The sequence below is a fragment of the Amblyomma americanum genome, chromosome 7, assembly GCF_052857255.1.
Source record: "Amblyomma americanum isolate KBUSLIRL-KWMA chromosome 7, ASM5285725v1, whole genome shotgun sequence".
In the NCBI taxonomy this organism is placed as follows: Eukaryota; Metazoa; Arthropoda; class Arachnida; order Ixodida; family Ixodidae; genus Amblyomma; species Amblyomma americanum.
Genome location: NC_135503.1, coordinates 159,517,274 through 159,542,186, shown reverse-complemented (window position 1 = coordinate 159,542,186; position 24,913 = coordinate 159,517,274). Strand labels below are relative to the sequence as shown.

Here is a 24,913-nt window from a genome sequence, read left to right as displayed (position 1 = left end):
TCCTCACTCCCTCAGTATTGCGTCATCGTCGTGGGCGGGGGCCGCACCGCCATCCGCAGCAGAGAATCTTCCATTCTGTCGCTCTCGATCGTCGTACGCTGGGTTAATGAAGTTTGGTTGAGCCGCCCCCAACTCGGGCAAAGCGAGCGTCGTGTCCGCGTGCACGCTTCCCAATCACTCTACAGGATGCAGTGCGACGTTGGTCCCTCGCTGTCCCGTAACGCGTCCAGATGAGTTGCCGAGTGAACTGGGCGCAAGACCCGCGAGTTTCCTCAAAATTGCGGGGCCGTTGCCTCACCTGTGCGAAGTAAGCATCTGCATCTGCGGGAGCGGCGAATGGCTCGCTGGGTGAGGGTATCCCATGGAGAGAGGAGCCAACAAGGAGACGCGCTCGACGCATGTACGGCAGAAGGCAAAGAGCGGATCCACGGGTGCCCGCGTTCAGAGAGACTACTTTCCTCTTTAAGGTTCATTCCAACTCGGCGCTAAATAAATTCTGCTGTTTGGGCGGCCAGCATCTTGTACTCTTAGAAGCGGCGTTCTGCATGTGACGGGTGAGTGCAGCGTTTTATTTAATCTATGCTGTCTCATAGCAAATGAACTTAATTTTGTCGAAAGAATTTCGACTCGAGTGCCTTTGTGATCCTTCCCACGTGACTCCAGGCCGCTCAACAATTGTGAGCATGAGCTTGATTTCAACGGGCGATCTCTTTAGTCCGAGACAGTGTGACAACTATATATGCTTAACTTTCAGGTCGTGGAGGGTAAGGTTAAAACGTATGATATGATCCATGATATTCGGCATGCAACAACTAACTTAGGGATCACAAGACCATCATCGCTACATTAAAAATTAGAACTGTCAAAATTGAAGAGGTCTGAAAAAAATTTGCCGGCACTGCAGCGAACTTCGATCACGTTACGCTCGCGAAACCATCCAGTGAGTTTTTATTTACTGCATGTAAACTTTTCATGCTACTGTATGGTGCCCAAGTCATTTTGCTTCATCTCGTCGTGCGCTGTAAAGACAAGATTTACTTGGATACAACTGGCGCATTTTGTGTGCCTCTTCTTGCAGTGCCTGCTTATATAAGCTCACCCGTTTCACTTCGCAACCCATCTTCGCGCTTCTCTGGCATGCTTCATGATCGAGATGCTTTTGCATCCTCTTAGCATGACATGTTGTTTACTGCGCTGTTAAAAAAATGGATGAGCGATAGGTGTTCCAATACTCCTCACCCAGCAGCGGACATTTCTTACGTATAGAAATTTTTGGAAGCCGTGGACAGATTATATGAAAGTGTCTCAGATAAACGGAACCAAGTTTGAAACAAGGTAGGGCGACAGGCAAGGAAAACCACCTTTGCACTGTTGAGAATCATGTGGCATAGTCGATAAATTGTTCGTTCTGGAAAATTACTTGAAAAGTTAAGCCTATGTTCTTAATTACTGGCCCGGGGAAAAAAGTAAATTTTGAAGCAGACTGAAATGTTTTCGATAAGGCACCATTTGCGTAGCTTTTTTTACCCTCCCAAAAGAACTAGCCAACGAAAGGGTTAGCAGACGGTGTACTAACACAGCGAATTTTGATTGCTTCAGTTTCTCTCAAGGGGTATGGCTCGTCTCTTACTGATAATAACACATTCATCGAGTAATGGAGCGCAATTTAGAAGAACTTCTTGTTGGGCCAGTGGGTGCATGGTTGTTTTTAAGACGAGTTCATCACACAAAAAGACAGACACAGGACTCTCTCTCTCTCCGCTCTTCATTTGTTCTTTCTGTGCCTCTCTTTTTGTGTGGCAGCTCGTCTTAAGAGTTGGAATGCAAGCTTTAGTCCCTGATTTTTTGCAGTGTTTGGCCAGATTCCTGGCGATGGCATTGTTACCAAGATTGTTGAGATATTCGCGACGACGGGTACTTATGCGCCTTCCCGCTTGACCATTTTGAGCACACTGTGCTCCCTTGGCGGTTTCAACGCCAACGAGATTGGCGTCGGCGTCACCCTAAATGAAAAATTCTGACTATTCGAGAGGGCAGTGATGTAGAAAAGCAGTATCGCTGAAAAGAAAAGATGTGGTCAAGCGGAGTGGAACCGCTTTCGATCGGGACTGGGCACGCCGCCTCTATACCAGTGAAGAACGCTTGTTCGGCGGGATAAATGGAGGCCTTGTACGAGCCCCTCACACCGCACAGTAGACGAATTGCATTACAGGAACACTCCGTTATTAAGGTCACTAATTAGCGTAACCGATCAATATGGACGATGATGGGTAATTAAGCAATACGTGATGGTAAAAAGCATGTAGATGTCTGCGCAAGGGCACTCCTGTCACCTCCAAGCGATTTGGGGACCCTTCAGCGCTATCGTGTCATTCTTTAAAGGTGCAGTCAAGTGTCTCCAAAGTTTTTTGCTTCGAGGCTCAGATCCCAAGTCGCGCGGGGCGTGCAGCTTCTACGCCATGGCCTACAAAACTGGCAGAGATGCAGTCAAACTAGATGAGTACACCATCCCGGTGAGAGAGACTGTGCGCACACTCGGCCTCTACATCAAAGACAGAGGGCACAATGAATTCACCTCACTAAAATAGGAGATACAAGCCTCCAACTGATCGTATGACTGCCACGGTCGCCACGAGTAACTGAGGCATGGCGGAGACTGACAACCTCCAGCTAATTAATGCATTCATCATCAGTAGGGTGATGTACATAACCTGCTACCTCAGCCTGCAAGGAAGAAACTACAAGCGTTTGACATCACGTAAGAATAGCAGTAAAAAAGCCCTGTTGTTACCGATGAACACATCTACCGACCGCCTACTGCTCCTCGGTGTGCACAATACCACTGAGGAACTTTCCGAAGCATACCTGGGCCTCCATATAAACGTTCCCCACAGGAACAATTCACTGAGGCCAACCGGAAAAGAGCGTGTGAAGCCCGGGGTGCGGGTGCGCGAGCTACAAGTCGTCCGTGAAAGATGGCAAGATCCTTAAGTACGGGCTCGCCAAGTACAGGCAATTCATTAAAGAAGCTGAGACCCTAAAGCTCATCATAACTGCGCCAGATGGAGTAACTACGTAAATCATCTATCTCGAAAGCATAAATCACAGGATGATTTTTTTTTTGAAAAAGCACAACGGAAAACCAGCTAGCGATCATCAACACCCCTTACTGCCTCGCATGTGCGACTTCCCCATAATTTTTACTGCGCTAGCACCAAATGGGTCACTAACGAAAAAGCTGTCACTGGTCAAGTTGAAGACTTGGAGTAACACGGATAAACTAGGGCAAGTTCGGAGGAACGTCGCGCCAGCTGTAGCCAAGTGGAGAGAGGGGGTGATGATGAGTGAGAAAAGCGGTCGGGAGCATATGCATATGCCTGAAAAAAGAGACGATGGATAAAGTCGTCGGAGGAACTTGCAGTAATGGAAGAAGCCGGCCAGTAAAAATGTCAGGTTACTTCTCCACGTCTCGCATTTTTCAGGGCGCTCGTTTATTAGGCTCTGGACTCGTAGCCGACAGAAAGAAAATGGACGGACGATGACACGCGGGCGAACTGAGGAAGCGGACTTTTATGTCCCTTAAGAAAGCTCTACAGAAACAAATATGCACAGAAAAAACAGAAGCTTTGCACTCAGCTAGCAGAGCTATCACAACAGTTACACTCGACCTCCGAGCTCGCTCTTCACGGCTTGCCGAAAGACGAGACCTGCCTACATCACAGTGCAAAGGCTGACCTAAAACCGCATAACATGATGCAACGCACTCCTAAATAACCTATAGTTCGAATGTTCCAGAAACGGGCGAGGGCGCTGGGAAAGAGAGAAGGAGTCGCCGCACACGTTAAGCTACGTCTTCCTCTCCTGTGTTCTCGAGAGGGCTGGAACTCACTCGGACATCAGTCCTCGCGCGCCAGATTCCGAAGGCCAGCTGAATAGATACGCAAAAGAAGAAGGCGCCAGCGTGGGTTAGTGAATACAGTGAGGCGGCAAGCCGACGCAGATAGTATAACCTTGCTAATCAAGGCGCACTGGAAGAGATAGAGAGCGAGAACGGCGAGAAAGAATACGCGAATGATGAAGCAGCAGGAGGAACTTGCAGCATACAGAGGCATGTACAAGTGTCTTCAGAGAGCAGCAAACAGAGAGAGCCACGATTAGAATCGTAACGAGCAGCTCAGGTGGCTTATAGCAGGCGGAAAGCCGAGGAACGACTGTAAGGAAATCTCTGCTCAGCTCGAATTTTCAAGCCTATAGAAAGCTAGACAAAAGCTGCACAAGGTGCTAGTGTGGTAGCGCACCTAAGTAGCATTTATATAAAACAGGTGAATCATGCAATCCTTTCTTTATACTTTCTTTTGAGCGCCTTTTATTGGTTGTAATCAGGAAGTTGTAAATTTTGTTTGTAGCCCTGCGACATCCTAAGCTAGTGCCCAGCGGTGGTGCAGCTATCATAAAATGAATAATTCAATTTTTCAGTAAACCTGCGGTGTGCGCAATGCGCGCTCTCTCACCTGTGCAGGCTGAGCGGCGGCTGCACGCTGTGTCCGGCAAGTTCCCGCGCCCAATGTGAGTAGTCCTGCTTCTTGAAGCCCTCACCGACCAGCAGTGCGCTGCACGAGGTCTGCATAGACACAGGCACCAGAGACTAAGTTTACGAGTAAAGAGGCGCATCAAAGAAGATTTCTGGGCAGTTTGCAACATTCAGTGAACTGCAAGAGCGCAGACTATAAACAATAGCTGGCTAGGTGGCTGCTCACAGTGAGGACAACGGCACATTAACGGTGACGACAAGCTGTGCTTACTGATTTTTTCATGCACAAGCCTGAATGCCCGCTACAGATATTTGTTCTGAGAACACTAAATGGCACAAGCATCTTGCAAAGTTTCAGCAAACTCATCCTTGGCTTCGAGCACATTACTTAATAAAAAAAAAGAATGGCGGGCACAGCGATAGTTTTTTTATCCTTTTCTGTCTACGTACAAGACCTGTATTATTCGATCCCTCATGACTATCTGTTTAACGGTGTCAGGGATTGCAGCGTTGCCGAAGGAGCAATTCTGTTCCAGCAGTTTCTTAGAATTCTTTTCAGATTACTTGAACTCCACCTTTGCACAATGGAAACGCCATATCGTCTCACAATGAACCGTAAGCGACAGGATCGATGCGCCGATTTTAGAATAGCCAGTGTATTTCGGTTTAGCAGGCTGTTATCTGGCAGTTGTGAACACCGACACAAGATGTTTCAGATATGAGTGTCCGAAGCCGGAAGAATGGCCACTAACGGCCTTCTACTGCTGACAGTAACTCATGAGTGCCTGGTTAGCGGCCGCTTTAGATTCTTGGGCTTGGGTCTGTACTTCGCCCCTGAACATGTGTGTTGGGCCTGTTAGCCAACGGGCAACAAACCAGTCCTCTCGTATACTTCAGCATACTCGAAGTTGGTGAAAGAATCCATCGTAAAGTCTTGCTTCATGAATGCTCTTGAATATTATACGAACACTGCCAGGAAGGTGCTTCTCAGAGACAAGCGCGTAGCCTTGAGGAAGCTTGTTACCCAGCGCATCTTCTTACTGCTGCAGCAGGAAGCCTGCCTTGAAAGCATAGGAATGATCCTGCTGAGGTGGCTGTCGAAAGAAAGCTCAGGTGGTAACTTACCTGCATGCTGAGTGACACAACCTGAAGAAAATAGGAAATGGAGCACGAATTGGTGCTGTCTTTTTACTCCAAATGAATTGCACCAGTTGTGTAGAACAACTGGAATTACCACATAGCGCAACTTCAGGTCACGGACGAAGAAAAGACGGGACACCGCCGCGCTGACTTGAACTGGTTCTTTATTTCATAAAGGAACAGCTTATATCGGCAGAATGGGTGACGAAGGACGTCTACAACTGCTTAACTGCCACGGTTGCACTACCTGCTTCTCCGCCCATTCTGCATATATTTTCTATTCGTACTTGAAATAGAGAACCAGCTAAAGTCAGCACCGTGGTGTCCCGTCTTTTTTTCATCATTGTCTGAAATTTGCGTGCTGTATGGTACTCCTACTTGTCATGAATCACCGACTAACTCCATCAGCCACGCTTACAAATCTAGAATTTCCTGACACAACTAGAGAGCTCGTCTGCTTGACAAGATGCCGTCCACGTCTTCTAAACTGTGGAAAAAGAACTGCTGCTTCTTCCATCCTCTTTTTATGTGGCAATATTTATATCGGTCAGACTGGGAGGTGTCTGAATACAAGGTTGCATGAACGCAACTATAATCTTACAGATGTTTAGTTTAGTTTATGGGGGTTTAACGTCCCAAAGCGACTCAGGCTATGAGAGACGCCGTAGTGAAGGGCTCCGGAAATTTCAACCACCTGGGGTTCTTTAACTAGCACTGACATCGCAAAGTACACGGAGCTCTAGAATTTCGCCTCCATCGAAATTCGACCGCCGCGGCCGGGATCGAACCCGCGTCTTTCGGGCCAGCAACCGAGCCCCATAACCACTCAGCCACCGCGGCGGCGCAATCTTACAGATGTAAGCTCAGGGGGATTAAGCCAACACTGTAGCCAATGCAGAGGATTGAAACTCGCCTCCGGAAGAACAGTTGTCCTGCGAAAGTGCCGTGACACCACCACTCGAGTGGTAACAGAAGCTCGTGCCATTTCGAAATTTTCTGATAGGTTGTTTCAGCAAGGCTTCCGTATGTGTGAGTTCCCTACGGATTCGCGAGTTGTTTTCTTTCCTTGCGTTATCACGGACCTGGCGCTTATTTATTTATTTATTTATTTATATATTTATTTATTCATTTATTGTACCCTCAGGGCCCGAAGGCATTACAGAGGGGAGCGCGGATGCATAAAAATTCAGCATAAACAGCAACAACAAGGAGGAGCGAAAACAAAAATAAACCGGGAATACATAATAAGTGCAAACACAGGAAGGCAATGACATTAGAAGTGCAGTGGGGATACAATAAATGTGTGTAAAGAGCAAAAGGCAAACTTTATACCGTAATAAACAAATACATACTTACAGAGAATCATTAATGACTTTTCGGCATGTAATAGTATCAGAAATATCTGCGATGTCGTGGGGAAGGTGATTCCAGCTAACCCAAGTTCGACGTATGAATGAGTCATGAAAACACTTTGTGTGACAAGATGTTATTCTAACTGTATGACGGTGATCAATGTGGGGTCATTCCACGCCAAACGTCCTAGTCGTTGCGATGACCATCTCCAGTGTGTTTAAAAAAATCGTGCAAACTTATCGTAATGTGCGTAATGAAAGCCTGAAACATTTTTGCCGAAAAAGAAATTTGTTCGTTTGGTGAGGGAAGTTTGAATATTTAGAAAACGCGAGAAACCAGGCACTGCTCAATAATTTATAAAAAGTTCAAATTTTTAGAAAACACTTCAAACATTTTTTCAGTGACATTTGCACAGATTCGGTCTTTCGATATAAGTCAGAACATGCAGCTTTACACGGAATAATATGTTTAAAAAATTGGAAAAAAAGTATACAAATGTGTGATTTTAGTCGTTTTTTTGTTTTAAGCGTCAACTATCTCTCGGAAATTCATAAACAGCCATTTTGTTTCTCTGGATGTCTAGGGCCTTTAATAAATGTTATAGGTGATGAAACTGTGTACACAGAATAAAAAATATACTAATGTTGCAAAAAAGTGCGTTATGAGCCAAAAACAATCGTTGATTTCACCCTGAGGTGTTCTAAAAAAACAAACAATAGCGGGTTTCATAGAACGGTTTATTGCATTTCATTTGTGAAGGCTTTATCGAAGTTCTTTGTATTTAAAACGAGAAAAGAATTTTTAAAGTTGAGCTCTCAGGCCACAAGTTGCGTCGTCTTTTAACACCTCTTCAGCGCCGATGACGATACTGCCGAGACTGTGGCCACTAGAAATCTATCGTTCTTGTCCTTCAGTGAGCTTTGCACTGCAGGCAAGCATGGGAAAATTGAGTAGTCGAACAGGTATTCGCGGGAAAAGATTTTCTTAACGTTGCTAGTGCGGCACATGACCACGTGAGCTAGTTGTTGGGTGTGGTTCTGTCGCAGTCAGTCATTCTTGTCGGCGCCATGACAGGCGTAATCACCAGAATAAGAGCTTGTGAGACGCCGCTCTGGAAATGACCAGAACGATCCGGTTTTGAAATATTCCGCTACGCAGCAGCACCACGTGGTACCAGACCTTTGTGGCCGTCAAGGCTCATGCCCGGTTGTTTCCGATGTGATGTGTTTGTTTTATTTGATTTAATCAGTGAAATTTCTGCATTAATACTCCAGCGACAACTGCAGACGAGCCACTATGCTGGCGAAGCACCTTCATGCGAGCGACGCACCTATGCGCGAGCGGGCCGCGTTCACCGACAGAGTGTCTCGCGTTACTCGGCGCAGCGGTGTGCACTTCACACCTTCGCGTGCATGCGCTCCGAGGCGCTCTCTCTCCTAGATCTTATTCAGATATAAATAAAGCACTTGTTATACGCCTGTCATGCCAGCTGGTCATCTCTGCTCGTGGCTCATGCGAGACAGCACGTTGAATACCCTAGTTTTTCTTCTCTTGGCCACCCCGCACAAGAGCGGGTCTGTTCCAACTTCGAAAGCGAGAACGACCTCGTTTATTGCGTACCATCCGCCGAATGTCGAGCGATATCTTCTTTAGCTCCAGTCCTAAAAATGCAGGACAGGAAAACTACAGTGAACAACAGCAAATGAAGTTATCTGGTCATAAGTGTCGTGCCATGCCAGTTGCCGTTTTCCTGCGGTGAAGAGGCGTTAAATGAAAACGTAACTTGCGGCGCGAGAGCTCAAATTCAATAATTCTTTCCTCGCTTTAAACAAAAATTACTTCGATAAAAATTTCAGAAATGAAAGGTAATAAACCGTTCTACTTCACCCGCTAACGTTTCTATTTTTACTTGGACCACCTCAGGGTGAAATTGACGACTGTTTTTGGCTCAAAGCGCACTTTTTGCAAAATTAGTATTTTTTTTACTTCTGTGTACGCAGTGTCATCACCTGTAACATTTATTATAGGTACTGTACATCTAGGGAAACAAAATGGCTTTTTCAGAGTTTCCGAGAGCAAGTTGATATTTAAAACAAAAAACGACAAAAATGGTACATTTTCACAGTTATTTTGATTTTTTAAATACTTTTGCAATGTAAAGCTGCATCCTCTGAATTATATCGGAATGCACAATCTGTGCAAATGTCAATGAAAAAAATTTTGATGTCTTCTAAAAATGTGAACTTGTTATTAATTATTGAGCAGCGGCTGGTTTCTCGCAATTTCTAAATATTCAAACTGCCCTCACCTCACGAATGAATTTTTTTCGGCAAAAATGTTTCAGGCTTTCATTACGCACATTACGATATGTTTCCATGAATATTTTAAACAAATTGGAGGTGTTCGAGCGCAACGCCTGGGACGTTTGGCGTGGAATGACCCTGTGCTGATACGTAACATGGCCTAGACACTGACTTTTCGTTGAGAAAGCTGTTGAGCTAAATTTATGAAAAAGACACAATGAAGTTATTGATCAGTGGTGGCAAAGTTGTGGTAGGGACAAACTTGATTCCATGGCTTTTACACTGCTTGTTCGGCGATAATTAGAAAGAATAAAACGGCAAGCGTGGTTCTGCAAAGGTTCCAAATCTGTAACGAGTGAATCGATGCCAGGACTCCAGACAGATAATTTCGCATCATTCACAAGTACAGCCCTGAGAAGTTCTGCTGGAGCGTACTGACGCCTAAGAGGTCAGGCCCGTCGGCCAGGAGGTTCCCGAGCTGCTGCGTGATTGACGACAGGGTTTTATCTTCGGTGGTCAAGGCCTGAAATCCAACGCAAGGGTCGAGCAGTCGATGGAGTCTGGTATAGAGGAGACTTCTGCAGTGCTCGAAGAGGTGCTGATGGATATGCACCTACTAGACTTTTCTCCGACGATTCTAATTTGGACTGTACCAATGTTTTGTAAAGTAATAATTTTATTGAGCTAGATAAACATGAAAAATTTCTGCGAAGACACCCAAGCATTTGATCAGCGTTATTATGTATTCAACGTACTCAAGACCGAGGCAATAAAATAATTCGTTATAGTTAGTGCCTCAGTTTTTCAGACAAGCCTGGGTGGCGTACCGGGGTCCACACCCAAACTTGGTCACCGGGATGGTATGTGAAGTGTCGACTGCGGAGGCTGTGGCGGCGCGCATTCATGCGCTGCTGCCGCTGAATGTGAATACGAGCAAATTGACGTGCTTTCTCGGTGCGCTGAGCAAACTGCTCCACGTCTGGCGTGAGCGGGCAACCATCAGTGCTGCATAGAATCATAGCATCCAGCATCGTCTGAACGTCACGTCCGTAGACAAGACGAAATGTTGTAAAGCCAGTCGTCTCCCTATATGGTCGTGTTGTAGGCGTATGTGACGCACGGGAGAATCTCGTCCCAGGTTTTGTGCTGCGAGTCTATGTACATTGCGATCATGTCAGCGATTGTTCTATTGAGTCTCTCTGTGAGCCCGTTCGTCAGTAAATGATAGGCAGTGGTCTTGCGATGGCAGTGTGGCTGAGCTCAGACACTTCGTGTATCAGCTGTGTCGTAAACGCCGTGCCTCGATTGTTTATTACATGGGACGATGCGCCACAACGCAACACGATTTCCTGCATACAAAAAATTGGCTGTGGTTTAGCTCTGGTTAAACCTGGTCGACTTGCGAAAGCTTCCTTAGCTTTCGCCTTAGAATTTAACTTTTCCGAAGCGGTAGAGCAACTAGATTCAGGTATAAACTCTTCGTCGGCAACTTCCATGGCGAGACTGATGAACCAACGCGTAGCGCACCGCTATACATCCCAGCGAAGCCGCCACGAAGCGAGCGCAAGGCGAAGAGGTCGTCATATCAACGGAGAGGCCCACTGTTAGGCGCGGCGCCGGCTCGGGTGCCACGGCACACGCGACCAGCGGCTCCCTTCTAGCTGCGGCGGGGAGCAAGCTTAGAATTTAACTGTTCCGAAACGATGGAGCAACTAGATTCAGATATAGACTCTTCGTCGGCAACTTCCATGGCGAGACTGATCAACCAACGCGTAGCGCACCACTATATATCCCAGCGAAGCCGCCCCGGAGCGAGAGCAAGGAGAGGACGTCGTCATATCAACGGAAAGACCACTTGCTAAGCGCGGCGCCGCTACGGTCGGGTTCGAACCCGGGAACTCTGGATTAGTAGTCGAATGTCCTAACCGCTGAGCCCCCGCGGCGGGGGCGTAGTGAAGCTATGGTGATCTCAGATGACATACCACTCTGCCCCGCCTTGGATTCCGTATCCCTTGTTAAATAGTCGGTCGCGATTATAATCCATTTCTGACCTCCGATGACGCAGGAAATGGGCCCAGGAGGACGATGAGGACTTGGTCAAAGCGTCCGAGGCGGTTCGTTGGTTGGAGCAAGTGCGTGGCGCTCGTGTCGCTGCGATGCCGGCGCCTTAACTTGTCAACTAAGGCAACTAGCTAGGGATAGCCACGGGGCGCGCCCCTCCTCGAGGCGAGGCGGTTGGAGGGTGGATCGCGAGAAAGCAAACCAAAAGGGATGTTGTGAGGGAAAGTCCCCACAAGGTCCAACAGCTTCAAATGAGAAATATTTTTAAATCTCTGCTGTGGGGTCAGCGAATGCGATGGCAGTAGCAGGAAAAAGATGCCGTTGTTCGTTAGTGAAGTTAGTCGCCAGGAGATCAGACTGGCCGTCTCGAAGATGAATGATGTGTCGCACTGAGTACGATGCCGTCTATGAGCAAAAGGGACAGGTTGCCTCCTGCGTCGCTGTCCCGTCACCTAGTCCGCCGCAGTGAACACTCACAAAAACACTGGCGCGTGACGGAATCCAAATTCTCTCGGCGGAAATTCGAAGGATGGTGCGACGGTGGCGGTCCTCGGCGTGAACTTCAGCTTTCTTGGCCGAAAATCTGACAGTGTACTTTTGGAGGTCGATAACAACACCACATTCTCGGGGAAAATCAACGAGGAGTGGTCAGGTGAAACTGGGCAGCAAATGGCAGCAGATCTGTAGCTATGACTTTGGATTCTCGTCGTGCACAGACGAAGAGGAGTTACGACATGTCCACCAGTTGTGCAGATCTGCTTGCCAGACTTTTACCTTTTTAAGAAGTGCCGCTAGCTTTCCGCTTAAAATCAAGAAACCAGCGTCAGTGTCCACCAATGCGCTAACGTTATAGCTGTCTAGAAGCACGGGTATGTCATGCGATAATCGATCTCCGAGTTCAGGAACTGCTGTCGGCACCGTTAAAGGGACACTGAGGAGAACCCTATGAAAATTTGTTTGTTAGCAATATCTGATAGTACGGCATTTCATGGCTTTGTTGACGCTTGTCCGGGAGCGAAAGATATGCATTTATTTCAAAGAAATTTGGATTCGAAGTTGAAACATTTTTTCCTGCCGCTCCGATTCAAACTCAAGAACTCTTATGACGACACGGAGAACTCTTATCACGGAGTGACGTGAAACGTGACGTAAACGGAGACTCCGCTGCGGTGCGCTACCTTCTTTTGCAAGCCTCAGAGATTCGTGGCTTCCATGAAGTAACGAAAATTCCTCCATGGTGGCGCCTCTTGTCGTAGGAAGTCATCACGCTTGTACTTGCGAGATTGGCCTGTTGCGGCGATACCTGTATTTTGGTTCTTGCTATTTTCTACATTACAAGAGCTTTGTTTTCAGGAAGAGTGGCGTTTTTGTTATCAGGAGCTGGTATTCTATTGATACAAGCCAACTTCAATTTCTCCTCAGTGTCCCTTTAAGTCGCTGTGGTCGGGGGGCCTTGATCGCGTCGTTTGTCAACGGCCTCGCCCCCGGAGGCCGCTGCTTTTAGTTTTCCCGGCGGAGGTTTGGCGACCGTCGCTGCGCCATCCAGGGGGAAGTTTGCGGTTGTGGCGATGGTCAGCGTTTAAACGGAGATCGTTACTGCCGCTGCGAAATTGTCCCCATGCACATCAGGGCATTGTAGTCCTCAATCTTACGGGGTCGTTCACCTAATAGAGGGCAGAACATATCGACGGGAAATCCCCGCAGTCCCAGGTGTTGACATGGGCACTGACGATACAGATGACCGGGTTCCCCGCAGTGAAAGCACAGACGCCGCCGATTTGGGGCACGCCATAGGTCTGTCTTCCGCTGAGGATGTACGAGTCGAGGTTTGCGGAAAAAAGCGAGACTTTATTAGAGAGATGGAAATGCGCCGGGCGACGGTACTCCGTGCGAAAAGGCGGCGGGTCAGCCGATGGTAACGAAGGCCTAAGTGCTTGGGCCTCTTCGCGGACTAAGCTAGCGAGAAAGCCTGCCGCGGTTGGGAAGCACTAAGAAGCGTCTAGAGTTCCTCGGACACAACGATGCGAATCAGATGAATGAGAAGGTCAGGGTTTGTCCCGAAGGCAGGAAGCGGCTCTGTAAGCGAAGCGGCTACTACCGGTCTGCCCTAAGTGGTAGACCACTGCAGGAGTATCTTGTCCATCGTGACCACTTCCTTGAGAAGAGGCCAGCGAACAGTTTTTAACGCCGCGCAAAAGTGGCGCACCTTTTTATGTTGTGGCATGGCCGGGTCCGCTTACCGGAAGAACCGGGCCACTGGTTGAAGGAGTTACCCTCTTTCTTCTCCTCCTCCCATTCCCCGGTACAAAGTAGCAGGCCGTATGTCCCTGGCCGACTTCCCTGCCTGCGTTTCATTAAAGTTCTGTGTATATCTGGACAAGGCAGTTTTCGACGTCTTCGAGCTGACTGTTTGGGCAGTCGCGGGTTCTGTAAACTGTAGTGGGACGCAGCCTGCAAGACAAGGCCGGGGTAGACTCCAAAGACCCGTGCTCGGGAGGCAGGCCTTGGTTTCTCCGGCTATCCGGGCGTACAGGGGTGTCGACTGGCAAATGACTGGAGTCCACGGCGCGCGGAGGAGTATGGAACAAAGTCTGAGATCGTCACGCAGCGCCTACACTAAAATATCGCGGAAGACACGGCGACACTTCTCTGAAGACAGACAATATCCGGCAGCAAGCCAGTGTGAGACACTTCAACGGTGTCACCCTTCATGCGCCACCTGAGACTAATTGCTGATGCGAATTCTGAACGGTGTAACTGTTTTCCCCACGTACTGAGCTTTACAGGTGCAATATTCCAGGAGGTAGACAAGATTAGTTCTGTGACATGAGAAGTTACATTTTATCGGAAATGAGAAGGATGACATCGTGCCTTTAGCACTAGTAGTTGTCATCATCGAACAGAGTTTGCACCTAAGTTTATTGCATGGCGCGGATCCTCTGAAGCTACAGTTGCCGATTGTAGACAATGTTATCATATCAAGGATGGTCCCTGCACGCCTATACACATGACTTGGGGAAGCAGGGATAACTTCTTTTATCCTTTAACTCTATAGAAGGATGTTGGGGTGTTTCGTAAGAACTGCGTTAACATTGGGGATTGATGCCGAATGTGTAAGAACCAGATTTACTTCATAGTCCGGGAGTAGCTGCTTTTTGCCATTTATGAGTTCACGCCGGTCATGCTTCGAAGCTTTCTTGACTGAATCGTCGATGACTGACAAGGGCTGCCTCTGCCGTGGTAAGTCCACATGGAGTTGCTTGCAGTTTGATTCAAAGTCACATCCTTTAGAGCAAATCTTACGGAAACGAAGGGACTGACTGTAAGCGCTGGAGGGTTTACAATGGCGAGTGCGACTGCTCTGGTAGTATAAGTACTGGTGTCGGTCTGTGGGTTTTCTGTTGACTGTTTCATTTTTTTTCCGTGATGGTCACCTGGACGTCAAGAAAATTCATTGTCGAGGCTGAATGCGACGAGGAAAACGAGATGTTAGGGTGAGATGCGGAAATCTCGAGAACTCGGGAAGGCTCGTCTCGAGTGAAGTGGGAAGTGTTGGACGGTGCTGACGTGTTCTTGCTGGTGCTTGGCTTCGAGCTCAACTGTGGTGTCCTGGTGGTGCCTACGTGGTCATCTCTGGTGAGGCCGTTCTGTGTGGGGGATTTGGCCAGGTCTCAGGTTAGGTCTGTAGGCCAGGTTAATGTGCATTTGAGGGTGCGTTTGGCTCAGGTATGTCGCTGACCTCCCCGGGTGGAGGGACGGCAACCTGGTTTGCCAGCTTGCCCACCCAAAGCTTGCCGCTAGAAAATTTTCGTAAAAATGGAATTGACATCATCCCTGTGGCTCTCGTGCCGATCGGTGAGGGAACGATCAAGATGAAAAGCCCCAAGGTCCTTCAGCAGGAGCTAAGATCTCTCACTACCCACTACCTCCAGATCTCTGAGGTGCGACCGTTCGGCCGGAGAGGCATTGTTTGCAGGTCCGCTGACATTGATTGTGTCACAGACCTGCTCCAGTGCAAAATATTTCAGTCCTTAGCGGTTAAAGCCTTCATCCCGGAACAGCTCGCATGTTCCAAAGGTATTGTTCGTGGCGTGGACCCAGCATCTTCCCCGCAGGATATACTGGAGGAGTTTCAGGATGCAGGTGTGGGGGTTCTTTCTGTCTACCGGTGCAGTAGAGAATTCAATGGTGTGCGTGTTGCGACAGAGTCAGTTATCACTACGTTTGCTGGTTCCTCCTGTCCTTCTGAACTCAAGGTTTGGCCGATAGTGTATCGTGTGGACCCTCTGCAGCCCCGTCCTCTTCAGTGCAACAACTGTTGGCGTTTCGGTCACAGTGGTAAAGCGTGTAAGTCGGCGACCCGCTGCCGGGTTTGTGGAGAAGGGCATTCAGATGACAGCTGCGCCTCTGATCAGCCCCAGTGTTGCCTATGCAAGGGCAACCACTCAGCTGATGATGTCAACTGCTCGAAACGAGCCGACGAACAAAGCCTGCTCGATATTATTCAAGCGAAACGATGTTCGAGAGCAGATGCTTATGCACTTCTGGATCGGAGGGATAATACATATGCCAGCCGTGCGCGAAGCTCTGTTGCTGATATACCGTCAAGTTTGACTACTTCAATAGTGTCCTCAGTAGAACAGGCTCTTTCTGTGGTGGTCGAGCGAATGCTGGGCAGTTTCACCGAGGCTCTATCTCAACTTGTTGCTGACCAATCTCTGCCTACTGAATCACATGTTTCGGCGGCTACGCCGGCATCACTCTCGAGTACTGCTAGTAAGAGTCATTCCATGTCGCCTCCTACCGTGCCCCAAGTACCGCCTGCCAACAGCGCTCCTGACAGTGTCGCTCACGTAGATCCTTGTAGCATGGACGTTGAAATGCTCACCACTTCCCAGAAGCGTCGAGCTTCTTCCTCACCCTCGAAGTCAGCTGTTCCGCAAGTCAAAGCAAAGAAAGGACCCCCCAAATTAATTCCCCAGACTGATGTGCTGAAGGAGGCTGTTGATGCCTCTTTAACCAGTCGATAATCATGGCGGGTCTAAAAGTTATGCAGTGGAATTGTCGCTCCGTACTTTCTTCTTTACCGGATCTTGAATTACTTGTTCATAAACATAATCCAGATATTGTGATTTTACAAGAAACGTGGCTCTCTCCACTTAAATCATTCACATTTAAAAAATTTCGTGTTTTCAGGGTAGATCGCGTTAATGGCAGGGGTGGTGGGTTAATAACTATGATCTCTACGAAAATATGTCACCGGGCATCAATCTCGCAGACAGTTATGCGCCCTGACTGTGAGTTGTTGGCGGTTGAAATCTCCCTTCCACAGTGCGCCAAAGTCAATATTGCTAACGTCTACTTCCCAATCGGTGTTCACAGGACAGACTGTTTGGACACCTTACTGAGCGGCGCAAACAGCACAGTCATTGCAGGAGATTTTAATTCGCACCACAGTGCCTGGGATAGTCGCTCTGACTCCTGCGGCCAGCTTCTGTGGTCCTGGATGTCAATGAATGCAGTGCGCTGCTGTAATTCCGGAGCAGTAACCTTTATGCGTGGAGGATCCCGTTCGATCATAGATTTAACATTAGCATCTCGTGGGGTTGGCGTATCTGCATGGTCAACTGAAGAATCAGGTACATCTAGTGACCACTTTCCAATAAGCTTTTCTATTATATCCTCGCCTATCAGAAAAGGTGGTGCAACCATGAAATTTCTAAACCACATTATGTACAAAAAATTGATATCTGCCTCACTCCCCTCCATAGTTAGCTCAGGTCGAGCACAAAGAGCTAAGCGGACAATTACCTTTCTGCAAGATGCTGCTGAGAGTTCTGTATTCTCGGTGTGCACTACTGCTCCTGCCAGACAGCCGTCTCCTTGGTGGACGGAGGAGTGTGAGAAAGCTTATCGTCGTAGAAAAGCAGCCTGGAAAAGCCTTTCATATAATCAGAGCCCAGCTAATTGGATAAATTATAAGTTCTTCTCTGCATGTTTCAAAAGAACTGTTAAAAAGGCAAAGGAGGATTATAATCAAAATTTAAACACGTATCTCTCAAAACCCCAGAATAAGAAGGCTCTCTATAGATTCATGGCGCAGAATAACAGCTCTCCGGCCTCCAATCGCATAAGGTCAATGGTAATGTCTCCGCAGGAGGCTAAGCAAAACCTTGAACGCATCGCGCAGGGGCTGGCCTTACGTTTCCAGGTACAGAAAGCAGAACCTTTGCACACTCTCACCCCCAGCTCGGACTATCCTGAGGTCGACGTGTCGGAGCTCCTGCAAATTGTTTCCTCGATGCACTCTGCTGCTCTGGGATCTGACGGGATTACTGTGGGCATGTTAAAGATTTTAGCGCACGACTTTCCAACTCACCTTCTAGATATTGTAAATGCGTCATTGGAAACCTCTTGGATTCCTCACAGTTGGAAAATTGCGAAAATAATTTTACTTTTAAAAAATGCAGACAATGGATTTCAATTAGACAATATTCGGCCGATTGCTTTAACCTCAAATTTAATAAAGCTAATAGAAAGAGTAGTACACAGTCGCCTCACAAAGCATGTTCATCACATTAACGGCCTCAGCCCCGCACAGATTGGCTTTCGTCGCGGTTGTTCCATATGGTCCGCGCATGTGGATCTCGAGAGCCGAATACGACTCTCAATGCGCCAGAGAGAAGTTTCGGCCTTGGTGACGCTTGACGTTGCGAAGGCCTATGACAGCGTGGAGCACACAGTCCTCATTAACAAGCTTGCTCAACTACAACCACCGCATTACCTCTACGCCTGGATTTGTGAATTTCTAAAAGATAGATTTTTCTTCTGTACAGACGGATCTTTTTGTTCTAATACCTATGGTCAATCAAGAGGTGTGCCGCAAGGCTCTGTTCTTTCTCCGCTGCTTTTCAACATATTAGTTCGGGACATCCCCATTCATCCTAACGTTACAGTTTATGTATACGCAGATGATATAGCTTTTTTCGCATCAGCAAATGATATTCATATGCTCTACGGGTATTTGCAGGCATATCTGAATGCTCTTGAAGTCTGGTTGGACCAAATCAATTTATCACTTAATGTCAGCAAATGCGGCGTGCTGGTATTTCCACCCGACGCTCCTATGTACATCTCGCTAGCCTACCGCTCCACTCCAATTCCGCAGGTGGAGTCGGTTAAATACCTAGGTGTTACTTATGACCAAAATTTGGACTGGCGACACCATATTAAGAATAATGTTATTAAAGGGGAACGTGCACTGGGCCGTTTGACCCGAGTTGGCAATAAAAAGTTTGGCATGCGTCGTGACACGCTACTGTTGCTCTATAAGGCTTATATGAGACCGATTCTGGAATTTGGTTGCCCCTTGTTCTCTGGTAGCGCGAACTACAAGCTGCAGCCATTAGCCTTACTGGAAAGACGTGCCCTACGGCTATGCCTCGGGCTCCCAAAATCAGCTTCCAACGCTGTCCTTTATCTGGAAGCGCGTATCCCCAACCTCTATTCCCGCTTCCAACTTCTAACAGTGCGTACTTTCCTCAAGTCTTTTGACCCGGCCCCAGGCGTTAGTATTCCAATTTTTGTATCCCAACCACACCTTTTTTTGACTAATCACTGGCCACGTTATCAGCTTCCGCAAGTTAGGTTCACGCAGAATCTGTTAGCTCCGCTTCAGGTTGATCTGATCTCCTTGCAACGAGTTGCTGACACGCAGGCTGATCCCGTCTTCTATTACGACTTTATTTTCCCGTCCCATGCGAAGCATATGCCCGCCCATACCCTAAATGGTCTTCTCTCTGAACACCTACAGAATTTTCCACATCATACTGTTCTCTCCACTGATGCCTCCGGCAGCTGTGAGAAGGCGGCGATTGGCATATATTCGCGGGATCTAGATTGGAGCTACTCCGTTCGTATCCCTGATTATACTCCTATATTCTTCGCAGAGTTTTTGGCCATTGGTTTGGCTCTTCTCAAAATTCCCAGACATGTCGCACGGGTTCTTATTCTCACAGACTGCCTTTCAGTTATTGTCTCTCTCCAAAATTCGGAAAAATCTTTCTTGACTCGTTCACTTAGGTTTTTTGTTCCGAGCACAGTGCGCGAGATCCGTTTGGTCTGGGTACCTGGGCATTCAGGCGTCTATTTTAACGAGGTGGCTGATTTATTGGCAAGGTCAGCTCTCAGCGCACCTGTAATATATCCCGTCCCTCACCTCATTCTGTTAGCAGCTTCACGTTTCCAGCGGTTTCAACATATTTCAGCCACTTTGAGTGATCCGTTGCTGAATACCGTGGACTTTCAACACCTAAAGTACCCATGGAATATCCGGTGGTGTAAGTCAAGGCTTTGTGAAGTGTCCATGACGCTCCTGCGATGTAGAATACCTCACTTAAACTTGTACTTATGCAGGTGCGGGTTCGCTGCGACAAACCTTTGTGTATCATGTGGGCAAGTTGAATCAATCGATCATTTTCTCCTCTCTTGCAGGCGGTTCGCGGTTCAGAGAAAGCAATATCTGAAGGTTCCTCTTTCGAGACTAGGACTGCCTCTGTCTCTTACAGTTCTTCTATCGTTCGGTGCGAGTGCCAAGGGATTCCCGTTAAGCAGTGTATGCGGCTACCTTCACGATTACATAAGTGCAACTAATCGATTATCTTGTTAGCTATACACAAAATTCTTTCGCATGTCCAAAAAAGGCTAGATTGATTCTATTCCGGATGACTCATACCTCTTGAATTCATTTTATTTTTCCCAATTTTTTTTAAATCTTGATTCAGTCTTCTGACGTTTCCTTCCCCGCGCAAATGCTTCATTGGCATTCTACCCTATACCTTGGCCAATCCCCCCCACGTTGGTATGTGCCATATTACTTGAGGAGAAGAAGAAGAAGAAGAAGTGAGCGCTGTGGAAGTCGGAAATAAGCTTGGCGAGTTTTTCTCCACCATGTCTCCAGACAATAAGTATGTCATCGATGAATGTTCTGTAAAATATTGCTTCATATCAAGAACTGTTGAGGCATTTCGTCTCAGGTACAGCCATGAATACATTAGCGTAATTTGGTCCAATTTTTTTCCCATTGACGTTGCGCTTATTTACACGTAGTGCTGGCCTTAAACTCAAAGTTGTTTAACTCAAGTATCAGTTTTAACAGCTCTGCAGTGCTGCCTTCCATCGGTTGTTTGGATTCTAAGCGCTCATAAGCATAGACGACTGCTTTGATGCCATCAGCATGCGGTATGCTGGTGTACAGTGAAACGGCATCCCGGGTCACTGGTAGGGAATCAGCTGGAAAATAAGTCGAGAATTTCACTTAAAAAATGGGTGGTGTCTTAACATAGGATTGATATAAGGTAGGGCTATCTCTGATGAGGCTGTCGACATAACTCGAAATGTTTTCAGTGGCGGTTCCAATTCCAGAGACAATTGGTCTTCGCGGGTTGTTTTTGTTTATGAATCTTTGAAAGAAGATAAAAACGTCCTCAACTTGAATATAACGGAATTAGAGCTCGTGCGATCTTGTCCTCAATTTTGTTATTTTTGCCTGACTTAAACTAGATTCTGAAAACTGCTTATTGTACTCTGGAGGGGGTTCAATAGAGAAAGCCTTATAAAATGAGGAATCGCTTAATTGCCTTTGGGCCTCATAAAGGTAGTCCTTTTCAATGCCAGATCGGCTGCTGAGGGCCTGCAATGAATTGCGTTCAAGGATTGTAAGATTCAGGCGGCATGAGCGTCGTTTCTGAAATTCGGAAAAGATATCCTTTTGCACCGCCTTTATGTGTAAATCTAGACACTTCTCGCGCTACGGAGGTTATGTCCAATGAGTAATAGATGGATGTTTTGGACCAGGGTCTGATTTTTGGGGCCGATTGTGGTAGTATTCCCTCACTCTAAGGTTTCGGGAGAAATGATCCAGATCTTTATAAAGTTGAAGTTCATTAATTATACCGCTGGTGGGGCAGAAGTTCAGGCCCTTCGAAAGCATCATGACAAAGTTACCGACGAGAAATTTACAACATTGTTCGGTGTAGATTTCGTGACTGTTAAGGTTGATTGGCATGAGCCTGAAGCGGGTGAACTGACTTTTATACCTGATGCAGACGTTGGACTACAGGTTGGAGAGAGCGGACAAATTTATAAATATGACGAATGGAGCGCCAGAGGAACCTCGTCCCGAAGGAATTTCTCCCTCTGAGTTATGTGTAAATGCGGTTTCTTGTTTAGAAACAGCTCTAAATGTGCAGTTTCCCGATCAGTCAGAAGAACTTTGCGTAGCTGAGCTTCTTTGAGCCTCAAAGCACCCAGACAAGACTTATCATGTTGGATTACAAAATCCATAAGTTCTCCTGACGCTTTCTGAAGTATATCCTGCCAATGCGTTTTTAGATTAAGGGACAAGTCCGATGTGGCTGACTTTAAATCTATTCACATGCCTTTCGAAATGATATTTGCATAGCTATACAGGTCTTAGGTTTCCCCATGATGTTCATATCTAGTTCTTTCTGCAACAGTTCTTAATGTTAAAAACTTTTCGATATTGAAGTATTATCGATCATTTCACCTTTCTCTTCAGCAGATAGTCAATTCTTTGATGCCTTTTGGAAGACGTCTTTGCTGCTCTGCAGGGATTAGCGCGGCTTTGGCTCAGACGTCGTAGTGGACGAATTCGGCGTCGGTGTTTTTAAGTTTATGTTTTTAAGCGTCTGTCTTTATATATATATATATATATATATATATATATATATATATATATATATATATATATATATATATATATATATATATATATATATATATTAAGGAAGCCAACAGTCAACGAAACCAAGGCACATAGGGGAATATTTCTAATCTGTACACCAAATAAACGTACACCAAATAATAAACATAAATACCCACGAGAGCAGCAGATTGGGCAGCCGTCGCCGTAGCTCAGTTGGTAAGAGCACCGGACGCGATATTCGGAGGTCGTGGGTTCGGATCCCACCGGCGGCATGGTTGTTTTTTCTGCTGCTTTATAAGTAATTTTCTTTAAGCGATTTATTAATCTAAGTAATATTATCCCACTGATAAGCACAACACAATAAAAAAATATTAACGTTCCCCTATGCACCTTGGTTTCGGTGACTGTTGGCTCCCTTTAAAAGTTTGTCAAACGGGCCCCTCATTTACTTTACCTTGTCTGCTGATATATACATATATATATATATATATATATATATATATATATATATATATATATATATATATATATATATATATATATATATATATATATATAGAACGATAAACGTATTTGGTTGCTGGAGGCAAAATGCAAAGTTGAAAACGCTTCATTTAGCCATAGATTTATTTTGAGTTGACGTTTCGGACAGAGCCTGTCCTTCCTCAAGACAGCCAGTTTTGAGAAAGGACAGGCTCTCCCCGAAACGTCGACTCAAATTAATCTATGGCTAAATGAAGCGTTTTCAACTTTGCAGATATATATATATATATATATATATATATATATATATATATATATATATATATATATATATATATATATATGCCGGATTGCGTGCTTGAGACATTTGTTTGATTACAGGTTTGCATGCTTTTATAAGCGTAAAATATCGAGTGATAGCACCTACATTTCTATCATTGTTACACCTTCACATCGCCAATCTTCTTATGACATTAGAAGCTGTGACTCGTATGCAAACCCGCAAATCAGAACCAACTATTGTTTCATGATGCTCGGGTCTATGTTGTCTCGGTTTCGAAACACATCTTTGTCTAACGAACTTAGTACTATGTCCATGTCAATGTCGCAGCCTTTACATCTAACTGCACTGTTAACTGAAACATTGTTTATGCCGGAAAGCACCATGCATGAAATGCTGTTTGTGATAGTATAAGAATGTACTCTGTAATTTTGCTATTTCTAGAGTAGCCATTGGTATTAACAATATATGACGCGTTCGTCTTTATGTTGCGGTCATGCCGAGTCATTTTCTAGCGAATGTCGTTCAATTTTCTACTCCTGAATGCTTACACATCAGTCAATGTCTGTGTAATTTTTTGCGCATCATGTGCTGCTGCCACCATTCCGGGGCGGCGAGATTGTCAAGCAGTGGAGTATAGGATGCGATGGGATAAACTTTATTTGCTCTAATTACAAGGTCATTCAGTGGTGCGATAGAGTTCTTCCATCTTCCTGATGGTGATATTTTATGTCTGGCATGGCTGATGTGCCTATTCCAGGGCTCCACTGAGGGTGGCTGCTCTTCGGGCATGATGTATTAGCGCCCGTTGTATACACGGGCCGCCGCTGGAGATCACCCTCTCCCACTCTTCCGCTCTCGGGTTTTCTATTCTATTGAATGCTTTGTTTTTGCTGCATTCCCATTTAATGCGGTAAAGGATAGGCTTTGCGCCATACCATGCGCATGAGTTCCTATATTGCCTAGGGAACATTTTGCTTAGTATGTTTAAGCTTGGGAAAGTTCCGGCTTGCAGTTTCCGCCAGTGTACTGCGTCAGGTTGGTTTAGTAAGTTGTGGGGTGCGGAGTATGTTATCCTCGTTCCTCTATAATAATTTAGTAGATCTGAATACGCCGAGGTCACCGTCATAATGTCCTCGGTGTCTCCGTCCAAGCCAGCTCGGTTTGTATGCTCTCGAGATATCTTGTCGACCCTTTGGTTGCCTTCAATGTCGGTGTGTCCCGTTATCCAAAACAGGGTGTGTCTGACTCAATTTTTATTCTGGCCAGCGCGTAGGAGGATCTGGACTGCTTTGCGGCCAATTCTGTCATTTGTATAATTACGACATGCTTCCTTAGAACCTGTTAGTATTACAAGGGATGTATTTGTGCGGCAGGCCTCCGCGGCCGCTAGAGCAACAGCCATCTCTTCCCCCTCGGCTACTGTACAATTCCGTGCCGACGCGCAAGTGATTTCCTTAAAAGCCGAGCCTATCACTGCCGCTACGACCTTTTGCTCTTTAATTCCTCGTTTCCAAGGATAAACCGGGGCGTCCGTGTAGACCGTGTTAGCATTGGCTGCTAGGTATTTCTCTGCATATTTTGGCCTGGCGTTTCGCCTGGATGTATGTAAATTTGGGTCCATGTTTTTTGGTAGTGGTCCTACTTTGATAGAGCTGCGGAACTAATCCGGTAGGTTCGCCGTTCTTTGTTCCTCTCTGATTAATTCCTGATTGCCTAGTCTGGCCAGGAGTTTTCTGCCGGTGGCAGTCTGCTGGAGCCTGAGTAGCTGTAATTCCAGTTGCGCCTCTTTCAACTCCTCGAACGTATTGTGTAGCCCGAGGGCCAGCTGCTTCTCCGTTGAGGATTGTTTGGGAGGTGTAGCGCCGTCTTGTATGCTTTGCGTACGATGGCATCGATCTGTTCTCTTTCGCAATTGTTGTTGCAGTAGGGGAGGGAGTACGTGATTCGGCTGATTACGAGGCTCCTAACCAGCTTGAGCGTATCTTCCTCCCTCATGCCACTTCGTTTCTGTGACACGCGGGTGATCATGCCAG

General features: G+C 46.6%; 2 protein-coding genes across 9 annotated transcripts in view; both read right to left on the bottom strand.

Annotated features, from left to right (window-relative positions):
* Nucleotides 1–1,139, bottom strand: part of LOC144096870 (uncharacterized) — a 39,171-nt gene extending 38,032 nt beyond the window's left edge. Inside the window, exon 1 of the mRNA XM_077629713.1 lies at nt 1,100–1,139. Coding sequence (XP_077485839.1) covers nt 1,100–1,139 — 40 coding nt within the window. The remainder of the gene's footprint in view (nt 1–1,099) is intronic.
* The window catches only part of LOC144096722 (medium-chain acyl-CoA ligase ACSF2, mitochondrial-like), an 841,787-nt gene that overhangs the window by 477,687 nt on the left and 339,187 nt on the right, over nt 1–24,913 (bottom strand). For all 8 annotated transcript variants that reach the window (XM_077629569.1, XM_077629571.1, XM_077629570.1 and 5 more), the window contains one exon: nt 4,512–4,621. In XM_077629569.1, the coding sequence (XP_077485695.1) occupies nt 4,512–4,621 (110 nt within the window). The remainder of the gene's footprint in view (nt 1–4,511; nt 4,622–24,913) is intronic.